Consider the following 12,730-nt stretch of genomic DNA (forward strand, 5'->3'; position numbering starts at 1 on the left):
GTTTGTCTGTTTGTGTGTTTGTGTGTGTGTTTGTCTGTTTGTGTGTTTGTGTGTGTGTTTGTGTGTGCGTGTGTGTGTGTGTGTGTGTGTGTGTGTGTGTGTGTGTGTGTGTGTGTGTGTTTGTGTGTGTGAGAGAGAGAGAGAGAGACTGTGTCTGTCCGTGCGTTAAGTGCGTCTGTCTGTAACTTACTAACATATTGTTATTTTATATAATATTCTAATATGTGGTTATGTCCTGTTTTGTTGACAGCTGATTCTGCTGTTTCGGATGATCTGGGCGTTGAAGGCAAGCGCATATATGAAGAAGCTTGCAAGAAGGGCAAGGTCAGAATTATTCGCGTCTTGTGTGATACCCTAGGAGATGAAGAATCAGGCAAGTCTTGTTTCGCTGATTCATTGATGGACAAACCATATATTGCAAAGCGAGAGAGTACGAACGGAGTCAAGGTCAAGATGATGACTCATGCAATTGGAGATGGAACCAACTGGAAAGAATTGGCGGACGAAAAGGAGAGGCAGAAACACATTAGCAGAGTGTTGGCAAAGAAATACGTCGACCAACGCAAGCAGGAGTCCAAATCTACGAAGAAAGACAAGAATGGCACAACGGCAGATGAGGGTGCTGTAGATGAGGGTCCTGCAAATGAGGGTCTTGTAGCTGACTCTTCTCATGTTTCTGAATATGAGCGTTTTCAAGATGCAAATAAACCAGATGCAAACGCAATAGAGGCAATCTCTCTCATGAAGAACGATTCAAAGGAGATGAGCAAGTGCGAAAATACGATGCTATTGACACTGATGGACAGAGGAGGTCAAGACCAATTTCTCTCCACTCACGCTGCTCTTATGGCGGATGACGCACATCAGTCTACCGTGTGTTTCTTAGTTATTGATGGGTCGAAGCGACTACATGAAAAAGTATTAGAATCCAAATTTCGTCTACCAGATGGACGTGTTATCACAAAGCCTCGGGATATCGCTACGACGAGAGCCGAGGTTATCCGATGCTATTTCACTGCTCTTTCTGCGGCTTTCCCTGCTAAACAAGAGTTTCGAAACTTTTTGGGAATGGAGCTAGGGATACGTCCACCGGCAACTTTCATCGTTCTAACCAGGAAAGATGTAACGGAAAAAGACCAAGAATTGGTTACAGAGCAAGAGAAGAAATTGTGGGATATTATTTCTCACCAGAAGTTTGTTGATCATATCGTTCAATACAAGGACAAGAATGGAGACTTTAAGTTTGTGTTCCACGTAGATAATACCAAGTCAGGTACGGGGAACCCTGATGATACAATTCTTCTTATCAAAGAGATGATCGTTGAAATGGCTAGTAAGCGTTGGAGTGACAAAGACTTGATTCCAGTATCATGGGTCACTCTAGATAAAGGTCTCGGTCTTCTTCAAATGGCGGGGCATGAAGTTCTTGATATCCAAAGTGTGTACGAACTAGCTGCTGGAGAATGTGGTATCGTAGCCAACGGCGATTGCCAAGAAGCATTGAAGTACCTCTGCAACCATGGGTCGATTGGATTTTACCATAACGTTCCTGTACTCAAGGAAAAAGTTCTTCCTAACCTTCAGTGGGCCGCTGATATGTTGGCTACTTTTGTTACAGTTGTGGACGAAAAGAATGTCAAAAGTGATATACGGGTGGCGAATGATCTCACAAATCTGCACCAAACGGGTGTCATGTCTTGGAATCTTGCAAAGTCTTTGCTACACAATGCAAAGTCACTTCTAAATAAGTCAAAGTCTTTGCTGGGTGTAGCCCCAGTAGTGGAAGATTACGACGATGTCATCCTCAACCTTTTGCGTCTCTTTGATGTCATTGAACAAGCGGTTTCAGTGTCATCTAAAGCCGAAACGGAGGTGGGTGTAATACGCGGTCGTGACATTTACGTTCCTTGCATGGTTGTCAGCGACATGATCAAGACCCCTTTCTCTTACGAATCAGTTTTGTTCTCGTCTGCAACTCCTCCACCTCTTTTTATCGTTCCGAAAGGCTTTAGCATTTTTCTCAAGCCTCTCTTTTACCGTCTTGTTGTCCGCATGATACGAGCCCTTCGTTTGAAGTACTCACCCGATCTCAGCAGGAAGCAGGTTATTCTTCATATCGACCAACACGTATCACTGGAGTTGGCATACATTAAGAAAGCGGTTGTCGTTACCGTTTTCGCTCCCGACGGCAAGGAACTACCGCGGGATCCATTACTCGGTCAATTGTGCTTTGACGTTCGTGAAACTGTAAAGGAACAACTCACTCAGGCCAAGAAACGAGGCATGGATGGCTTCGAGTTTGAACTTTGTGTTCATAATGTAGGTGGTGATCGTGCAGTCTATGATGCTCGTAGACTCGCATCACTGGAAATGTATCCAGACTCCAAAGTTCTGGTCGACGGATATCGTGACAACATTGTGCATCCTCGTCGTCTTGGTGTGTGGTATAACAATTGTGGCGAAAGTAAGCATATTATAGATTGCATTCAATGTATACATTTCTATTTCTATTAGACAACACTCCCTAAAAGTGCTTTTAACTGTCATTTCTGTGTTGACAGAGAAAATGACATAACTTTGAAACGATCGAGATCGATCAACGACCCACTGTAGTTTTAATTGCTTCAAGTTCTAAATGTCCTTATTTTAATTAATGTGCAATCAGCTCTTCTTATGCAATAAATTATTGATTGTGCCAAGAGCTTCAAAACCGGTAGTTTCCGCCAATGCTACTGATGACTTTAACCTTAATAACGAAGTGATGAGCCTTCCTTTCTGTCGCGGCAATCAAATTATGAAAATTGAGTGTTGACCACAATGCGATAATAGACATTACGCTGCATGTATATTGCGACTGATTCAAATAGTTTTGTCTTTTATTTTAATCAAAGAAAGTCTTTAAAATGTAGATATTCAAATCACACTTCGGTGAATCCAATACTTGTAATATGCACGTGTGGTAAGGCATCGTACATCGAAAGGTTCAAATAGAGAGTCCCGATCAAGACAAAACCATGAATCTTCTATAATTGAAAAGATCAATTACATGTTTCTTAGGCGATGTATAGCAAATTTTGAAGCGCTCGCCGACGAGAGCAACGTTCGGACAACATCCAATCGCGATCCCTGCTGTTACCCTCGGTTCGTTGTACGTATGTAGCCGTACGTGCGATGGACAAAATCAAATTGTCCATGGTAAAACATGATGCGACACAGCTTTTCACGAAATCAAAATCAAAGCTTAAGCTATTATGATATATTCGGTTTGAGTAATAGTTATAATCGCCGAGCGTAGCGAGGCCTCAAATGCGTGTAGCAACAGAAATGGGAAAAATCGTTTAGGTCTATCTATATCGGGCTTTCGTTGTGTGTGTGTGTGTGTGTGTGTGTGTGTGTGTGTGTGTGTGTGTGTGTGTGTGTGTGTGTGTGTGCCAGCGCGCACGCGCACCAACCTCAAATTTTTCCTCACTTATAAGACCTACTTCGAAAAATCGTTTTTATTTCCGAATACAGATAAGTGTACGAATTGTGCAAGTGACATAACGGCGACGAAAGAGCCTCATAGAGTTTTGTATTGTAGCTATTGATTGTATGTACTTGACAGCCGAGAAACACCTTGTCAGCGGGTTGATGTTTTGTATTTCGACAACATCGAACGTTTCTTCAGTATAATTGGGAGTGTATCCTTTTTCAAAAGTCGTCTTCTTTTTAACAATTGGGACCTCTATCAAGGATTGTTAATTTTTTTAAAGAATACATCATAACCATACAGATGATTCTAAACAAAGAGTTTGTTTTTCTTGCTTTTACTGGTATCATTTGAATATATCTGTGATATAGAATGTAGTGTATTTTTCAACAGCGTATCCAAAACGTCAATACATCTATATATGTTGTTAGTTGAGAAATAATTCAACATCCTCGTTTACACTGTCCGATTAAATCTTTCTAACACCATCGCTTTACCTTTGTTGTAAGTGGAATACATGTGAATACTATGTTCTTTTTACTAGCGATCTATGGTTCTGTTGTAAAACTCACTACAACAGATCTACTCACAAGTTTCTGGTTTTTGGGATATGATCAAAATTCAAAGTTTCTACGATAGCTTTAATCGTTTATTTCTTTAAAGAATTGACTACGCTTGCATGCCGAACACGTCGATAATGTTGAGAAGATACTTGATTCTGTCGTTGTATTTCGAGAAACACTGATTGTCGACGAGATGCGTAGACGGCATGTCATCTACGTCTTCCACCCTAACACTTCTCGTCGGAAACCGATGTTTGGTGGGTTTATGGAGTTCTTCAGCGAGTTAGTCCGTCCACAGTACGTTTTGACCTAAACCCATCGTGCCAGGTAGCCCACCACAAATTTCCTTTGAACAGTTGTCCGATAAGTGATATATGAGATATAATTCCACTCAATCCACGAACCTCAAGTTTTTTCATCGACTTGAAACTGGATTTATTGCTGCTACACACCGGGCACGTTGATATCATTACTATTCTACCGTTCTGTCTCTGCATAGGAATCGGATTCAATTTCGGATTCTCTATTTTACACATTACACGGTATGACGCCGTGGTGCTATATATACAGTTATATTAGAAATCCTCTACCATACGACGTTTATTTCCCAACGACGGCACTTGGTGAAATCGATAAGAATATCTTGCATAGAGCGTCTTTGTCACCGATGAATGATAAATATAGGCAATAGTAGCCACACAGCACGCTATTTGTATCTTGTAGCATACTTGAATTGTGCTCGATGCCTTTTCGTATCTTTTCTATATACGGGTAGACACCATTCGGAGGGCGCATTCTAAAACTATTAAAATATTCCGCATCTCGTCCCCCATCATTGTAGACCATCACCATCAAAGTAATCTTCAAGGTTGAAGACTAGAGACTAATTAGATTTTGATTTCTGGAGTAGTGTATCTTTACTGTAAGTTCCTCTATAATTGGCTACTCCTATATTTTCGAGTATCTCGTCGATCTGTAAATTAGTTAGAAGTTTCCATTCCTTCGCATCATATTTCCACCACCCACCGAGACGGGTAACATCGATCCTTTACTTTTTTGTCGTGTTCCACCGCCGATACCCAACGCACTCACTATGAAAGGTGCGGCCAGGCCAACCCAACAACGTGCCCAGATATCCACCCTGCTTGGTATGGCCACCACTGACAGCTTTCTTGGGGTACCGGCCTTTTTTCTTCTCTTGTGTTTCGCACCATCATCACTGGTATCGTTTTTGGTGGCTTCAGAGATAGCACCGAATGCTGTGGCAATATCCAGAATGCCGAACACCGCTGGGCAAATTTGAAGATTTTATGTGCAAATGGAGCTATCATCGAGCCTCCTTTGTTAGCGATCTGCGACTTCGAAAGTTTCAAATCAAGGTTCCGTCGCTTGGACTTTGCCTTTGTGATCATGTTGTATCGAGTCTGGGGTATATTCAAAACATCACCTTCCGACAACTGAGAGTGAGATTATCGTACGGTGTAGCCCATGGGTTTCTAAAGGGCATTTCGTAACACTTCGTTCTGACTGTCCGTCAGAGTGAACCCAAACTTGACGTAACTCGCACGACCTTCTGTAGTCCATACCATGACTTCGTACAGGACGACCTTCTCATAGTTGTGGCACAATCGCACGACGTGTGCATAACTTCCGTATGCAGCGATGTTCGTAGCCTCTTTGACGTCAGTGGCACCGAGATATTGAGCCAGGTGCATCATAACGACGTTGCCGCAAGTGGCAGCCATGGTCATGGCATTATTAAGAGAAAAGGTATACTTGTTGGTAATGGAATCTCAACCATTGAAATGCATTCGTACACCCAACCAATAGACTCTTAGAACTTTCTGTGTAAGCACAAGATGTTCAGCAAGAGTCGAACTGTGATAACGCACCACTTGAGCAGCGGCAAGTATTCGTAGAGGTATTGCCATTGTATATACTATAGATCAAATTTGTCCAATAGCAAGCAATTGCACTATGCTTTTTATTACGTCTCGTGCGCAGAGTGGGGTAGCGCGCCATCGACAATGGAGCATACTAGATAGACAAATGCAATCCATACCTTAGACTCAAGGCGGGAGACAGTGGGTACAACAGCGCATCAGTATAAGATGCGTTTGGATCGGAAACTATCTACACCCGGACAAGTCGTGCAAGCTGGACCAATCAAGAAAAGGTGGACCACTCGAGGATAGATCAATTTCGAAAATTGTTCCTGAAGACGTACTCTATTACTGCTCACACACCGGTTCAAGCAGTTTCAATAGATGGCAGACATATGACGGGTTTTCTATTTTATTTGTCCTCGTGGTTGATCTTTCCTAACTTAGCAGGTTGAATCAGTCCTCGTAAGCTAGGACATATCGCTTCTATATAGTTTGCTCAACGCTGTTCAGAGACATTAGCCAAATTAGGACTTTAATAGTTTTTTTCACATTGCAGCCGAAATATGTGATTCTGAAACCATACAAAATGGTTGTTAATGCTATCATCATTTTTGTGACCATTAGCATATTATCTCATTATTTGTTTCTTTGCTCTTTTTTCATTTCCAAATTCGGATTTTGCCAGTGCTTCGAAGGTTATGAAAACTACACTAGCAACAAAAGACAAACCAATGAAATCGGTCTCATTAGCTATTGGCAAAGATGGAGGATGCATTTGGTCAAGTGGAAATTCCATCTCTATTCCAGAAGGCGCAGTTTCTATGTCAACTACTTTTACTCTTGAAACACACGTCGATCCTCAATTGATGCCACCAATTGATGTCAAAAAAGGAACAAATTCTAAGCCCGGTGTTCCGCGTACTGACATCACCGGTTATTCCGAAATTTGGTAAACAGGCGCAACTGTATTTGCTACCTGTCGTAGCACTGGCTGCCAGCGATCAGGATGCAGGATGGCTTTTAGAGCTGAAGATGAGTGATTCAATAAGTGAAGGCAAACAAAAGGTGTGGGAAACTCTTTTTTTTATCTCAACACGAAAACCAAACAATATACGACGTCTTCATCTGTTTCTTATGATCCAAAGACGTCTTTGGTATATGTTAGTCACTTTTCGGATTTTGCGTGGGTTGGTAAAGCAATCAGCTGGCTAGGTCGCACGCTAGGTATAATTCCATCTTTGCGAAATATTAGTTACGCTTTGTTTGGCAAGGAAATACTGCGATTTAAGTGGGAGATCGTTGTTTACATTATGCACATTCCAATCTACGATACCTTGGTTAAGGATCTAAGACAACGATCCTACCACGAGTGTACAAATTCTCCACTAAGAGAGTGCATTGGTGTAAATGGAAAAGTTCGCTTAGAAATTGTTTGTAGTGATCAGTGGAAAGTGTTTTGTGGAGGACATACTCATGAGATTTCAACTGACAGCATCTGGAATGCTGCTGTTGACGCTGGATGTTATTGCCGGTTCTACTTGGAAGCTAAAAATATTGTTGACACTTTAGAGTGCACCGTGAATGCGTTATTTATACAGGCCGAGCAATCTCCTTCAACATTTTTGACAGTGAAAATGCTTGTCGTACACCCACTCGACAGAGCATTAATTTCCCAACCAGAAGCGGCAGGTATTGTAAATCAAATCGCTTTATAACCGAGCTTTGTGTCATTTGTCTGTACACATATCAGCTACTCAAATTGGAAGCGACCGAACAGAAGAATCAGTAACGGCTATCAACGATGATAGTACTAATTTAGAGTTATTCACTAGTCATAATCCAATTTTAAAATGTTTAACGCAGGTTTTGTATATTTTCAGCCTATCCTATCTACTCAAGACACTGCGCGTGCTGGTAAGTATTATAGGAGTATTCCGCAGATATGCGATAGGGTGCTGAATCCATCTTCACTCGCTAATGGGAAATCCATGCTAACAAAGTTGGGTATCTGGGCGCTATCTCAGAGCAAACCCGACAGATGTAGGTTAAGAACGTTCCATAGCCTAAACCCTGAGGGGGCCATTTCAAGAGTTCTTTTCGCCTGTGAAGCGTTCTTCGCGTGCCATCAGATAACTCGAGCCGTAATGAAGCAATCGTGTTCCCTGAAATGGTCTTTTTGTCGTTTACGTCGTTTCGATACCTGTGGAAACAGTCGTGCTACTTTCAAACTGTCTAGAAACTGACCTTTTTGTACGATTATTTGCGTTCAGCAACATCCTGGAGACTAAGCGTTTTCTGAGATTCTTTGGCGTTAAAGGCAATGGACGCTGTTGTCGATCGTGCTGTAAAAGTTTACGAGGCACTCATTTTCATGCAGGAATGCTTTCCGCAAAACTCTTCGATCACTTCTGGAGTGTTCTGTTAACGTTGAGGGCATTCAATGTCAATGCAGAATTGTATTGTTTCCATTATGTTGCTTGCGTGAGTTCTGTTATATGTCACACTATAACGGAGATTGCATTTGTAGCACTGCATTCACTTATTGCACTATCGACATTCAATTATGACATTTACTAATCCGAAGCTACAGCGACTCATTCCCGTCGGGGAAGGGCAATCCGGATGATACCGTTGTTCTTATCAAGAACATGATTATTGGCATGGCTCGTAAACGTTGGACTAAGAAAGATTCTGATTTGATTAATGTGACATGGATCACGCTAGATAGAGGTCTCGGCTTGCTAAGAATGGCTGGAAGTAAAGCTCTTGATATCGACAAGGTATACACACTGGCTGCTACAGTGTGTGGTATAGATACCAAAGATGATTGTAAAGAAGCGTCGAAATATCTCTGCAGTCATGCATCAATCGGTTTTTACCACAAAGTCGACTTTCTCAAAGAAAAAGTGCTTCCCAACCTTCAGTGGGTCGCTGATCTAATGGCCGTCTTTCTTACAATTGTAGATGATGCTGATTTCCAATGGAATGCAAAAGTAGACGTAGGGGATGATTTCAATCAGCTGCGGAAACATGGAATAATGTCTTGGAAGCTGGCAAAGTTTATTCTAAGCAAGGCAAAGTCCCTAGTGGATAGATCGATGTCTGACTCGCAGATGCAACTAGCAGAAACAGATCAAGATGACGTTATCCTTAACCTCTTGCATCTTTTCAATGTTATTGCATAAGAAAAGGTTGAATCGCACGGACATTCAGCAGCTGTCGGTGTTCAACGCAATCAAAGATTATATGTTCCTTGCATGGTCGAACAGGAAATGACTGAGCAAGTCCCAATTGCATACAAATCAGCCTTGTGCTCTACTACAGCTCCCCCACCTCTTTTCATAACTCCAAAAGGCTTTAGCTGTTTTCTCAATCCTCTCTTTTACCGTCTTATAGTCCGCATGATACCTCAGTTTTCTTCGGAGCGATTACCACTTCTCAGCAGAAAGCAAGTCATTTTTTATCTTGATAAAGGCGTGGATTTGGAGTTGGTCTACACCAAAGATGTTGTTATATTTACTGTTTTTGCTCCCCCAAACAACGAGCTGCCAGAAGTAGCTGTTCTTGCTCCACTGTGCGACAGAGTGAGAAAGACAATATTGCAAGAGCTCACAGAGGCTAAGAAACGAGGCATGGACGGCTTCGAGTCTGAGCTTTGTGTTCATAGTGCAGCTGAAGAACTGAAAGAGACATGCTATGACCTCAAACGTCTAGCATCTCTTGACAAATATTTAAAAAAGGATGAAATTTTAGAAGACAGAAATCAAGTCCCTATTCGTCATCCTCGTCATCTTGGTGTCTGGTATGGCAAAACGTTCGGTGGAGGTAACGCAAGAAATTTGGGTAACAAGAAAATTACTTGTACATATATGCAAGAGTGATTGTTACATGTTTAGTAAATGTTAATAGTTTTTCGGTTAGAGGTAAACAGAAGTTCGCAACATAAAAGATAATAGAATTCCCATTGATAAGCTTAGAATTTCTGAGAACTCGACAGAAATCCAATAAGTTATGGCCGAGTAACAAAGCTGACTTCTCTTTGAAACCGTCATTTGCAATCTATTTATTAGTTTAAACAACAGATTAAGCTAAGACTTCCTCAATATAGTAACTTTGCAACTAGATATGCTAAACAAGGAATATCCCAATAAACCGCTTTATTGACCGCATATGAACATAGCTTAGGAAAGTAACAACAATTAACTTTTAAGGCTTTTCGTAACTACCATACAAACTTTAAAAGCAGCGATAGAACGACCAAAACATAAATTAAACAGACAATGCATTAGATCATTGACTAACGCACCACACTTGATCATGCCTTTAGTATAGTAGGTTTAGTTGTACCCTCTTGGGTCAAACATGAAATAATTAATACTGTTTGTGAAAACGTTAAAATTTATATTATTTTTAGTGTTTTTGTTTAAATATATTTTAAAAAGGGTTTTGTTGAATTTTGTTGTAGATTGTACCTATGACGAGGAGGCAACAGCGAAAGAGGTTAGATGTCTTGCCAAAAGCATTGAAACCTGCTGGGAAGAGTTTGCTGTGGAATTGGATGAAGACCTATTTACTTTCAGTGCAACTAAGGCGATAGCGCGTGAAGACGATAGACTCTTCATGCAAGCTAGGACTATGTTAGATAAATGGAGCAACCATCATGCTGGTAAAGCATATCGTCGCTTGTTAATTCAGGCATTAATTAAAGTCGACCAAAGAAAGGTGGCTAATGACGTCTTTGGAGAAGGACATGTAGAGCGGGTGTCGCCACAACATTGAAATTTATTATTACACAGATATATAGCGAGATTGAAAGTGTGTGTATAGAGTTACTCGTTAGGACTTAGTTGCCGAAAACACTATTCTGAATGTGATAAATAGTTGCATTATTTTACTAAAGGAAAAAATATATTACTGAACTGAACCCACGACCTTGTTATCTGTTTGACTTTGTACAAGTGCTTTGGCATGAAATGAACAAGGCAAGAGTGTTTGGCCGAATTTTTTGCAGCACTTATGGATTACTCTTATTTGATGTTACACTAGCACTCCACCCAAAAATTCCCGTGTATTAGTACAAGATGCGTTGATTGGAAATGCCAGTGTTTGGAGTTCGAGGCAAGATCGGTTCATTAAGATTAATTTCTTGTTGAATACAAGCTGATTTGCAAAAACATTTTCTCGTACATCAACACGTATACTCATTATGCCCATAATACATGCATGAAGCTAAAAGAACAAGAACACTAGATACTGTTAGACTTATCTTTCATGATGGTGTTTCTATTAATATTAGTTCCAGAAAGATATACAGGACCGGATTCATATGGTGAGTTTATGGGGTTACAACCCCTTATTTTCCAATAGGCGTGTTTAAATAATTTTATATAATTTTATTAGTAAAGAATAAATTAGTAATGCTATTTATAACTGCTGCCAGGTCAACCCCTCTTTCAAAAATTTTTGGATCCGGCCTGGGTATATAAGGCGCTGCATCGATCTTGATAATTCGTATCAAAGGAGTAAAGCATTCCAAGGAGTGCCATAGGGCAGTCCATAGCATGCAGTACCTCAAAATTGACTTGTTTCTGCCCCAAGCACAGAATCCGATCACAAGCAGATGTCCACTTCTCACGCAAGTGCATTAAAAGGTTTGCTTTAGACAATGAAACAATTTGTGGAAACTGCGCAGTAATCTTCAGCAGTAAAAATATCCTCATGAGGAAAATACTACATAGAAACTCCAAATTTAATTTACGTGTTCAATCAAACTGAAAAAAAGGAATTCATACAAAATTTCTGCTGTACGAGGACTTTCCAAAATGTGTCTCCTTTTCTGAGAAAATTTTATATGCATTAATTAACTAGGGAGCAAATTCCATGTTTGGTTTCCTTTTCGCCCATTGTGTCTTTAATGACTGTATATGCCTAGGACATTAAATTTCGTCCTCTCCTTCATCAACTTCAGACACAGAGACATATCATTAACTTGAGAATTATCTTTGACTTCTTTGCCTTGGGTTCTCTGGACTGTTTGCAGTCCTAAATGACGTGGATATCCTGCAGTTTTTGTACCTCTCCTTTAGTCGTGCGAATATATGACTCCGAAATTGCAAGCAAAGTCAAATGCAAAGCAAGTAACTGATAAACATGCACACTGCACATGCAAAGCCCTTTCAAAAATTGGAGATTTGATGAATGGATATTTGTCAATCATAAGTCGACCAACAGCATCAAACTCTGCTAAATTCGAGTATTTCTTGAAAGCTTACATTGCTCGTGCAATGAATGTAATAAATAGTCTTGTAGCAACGTTCTTCGATTTGCATTTCAAACTTGCTTCCACTTCCGGAACGGAATTAGCAGGTAATACAAACTTTTCCAACAGGCCACTAGTAAATTGTTTAGAATGAACACAGTGGAATTGCTGTTCGTTGATTTCACCTCTTCTGGACAATCAGTAACTGCGTCTGACTAATGAGTAACTTTCTCGGTAACTTTCTCTGGACAATCAATAGCTACATCTAGACAATCGATAAAGGAAGATGATTCTTATAAATTTCCAATATCTGTTAGTTTCTAAAAAATCTAAACAACATATACAGATATCAATTACACAACCAAACAAATGCCAAATTATAAACAAGCGTGTGTGTGTGTGTACGCCCTCGTCTGTGTGTGTGTGTGTGTGTGTGTGTGTGTGTGTGTGTGTGTGTGTGTGTGTGTGTGTGTGTGTGTGTGTGTGTGTGTGTGTGTGTCTGTGCATTTGCAGAATAAAAACATCTAGGACCTATGGTTAATGAGTTCAGATA

The 12,730-nt window shown here is 40.5% G+C and overlaps 2 protein-coding genes across 2 annotated transcripts; both read left to right on the plus strand.

The window, feature by feature from the left end:
- Nucleotides 1-222: 222 nt before the first annotated feature.
- Nucleotides 223-10,849, plus strand: LOC134176451 (uncharacterized). The gene is made up of 2 exons (XM_062643122.1): nucleotides 223-2,464; nucleotides 10,384-10,849. Exons 1-2 carry the CDS (start codon nucleotides 223-225, stop codon nucleotides 10,695-10,697), a joined length of 2,556 nt encoding a protein of 851 aa, XP_062499106.1. The 3' UTR covers nucleotides 10,698-10,849.
- Nucleotides 8,924-10,390, plus strand: LOC134198308 (uncharacterized). Its single transcript, XM_062667676.1, has one exon. It carries the CDS (start codon nucleotides 9,176-9,178, stop codon nucleotides 9,797-9,799), a length of 624 nt encoding a protein of 207 aa, XP_062523660.1. The 5' UTR covers nucleotides 8,924-9,175; the 3' UTR covers nucleotides 9,800-10,390.
- Nucleotides 10,850-12,730: the final 1,881 nt, after the last annotated feature.

This window comes from Corticium candelabrum, chromosome 2 (assembly GCF_963422355.1).
Source record: "Corticium candelabrum chromosome 2, ooCorCand1.1, whole genome shotgun sequence".
In the NCBI taxonomy this organism is placed as follows: Eukaryota; Metazoa; Porifera; class Homoscleromorpha; order Homosclerophorida; family Plakinidae; genus Corticium; species Corticium candelabrum.

Coding starts and splice junctions, on each gene's coding strand:
- LOC134176451 (XM_062643122.1), top strand. CDS start 223: ATGTGGTTATGTCCTGTTTTGTTGACAGCTGATTCTGCTGTTTCGGAT. Junction 2,465..10,383: donor GTATAACAATTGTGGCGAAA/GTAAGCATATTA, acceptor ATTTTGTTGTAG/ATTGTACCTATGACGAGGAG.
- LOC134198308 (XM_062667676.1), top strand. CDS start 9,176: ATGGTCGAACAGGAAATGACTGAGCAAGTCCCAATTGCATACAAATCA.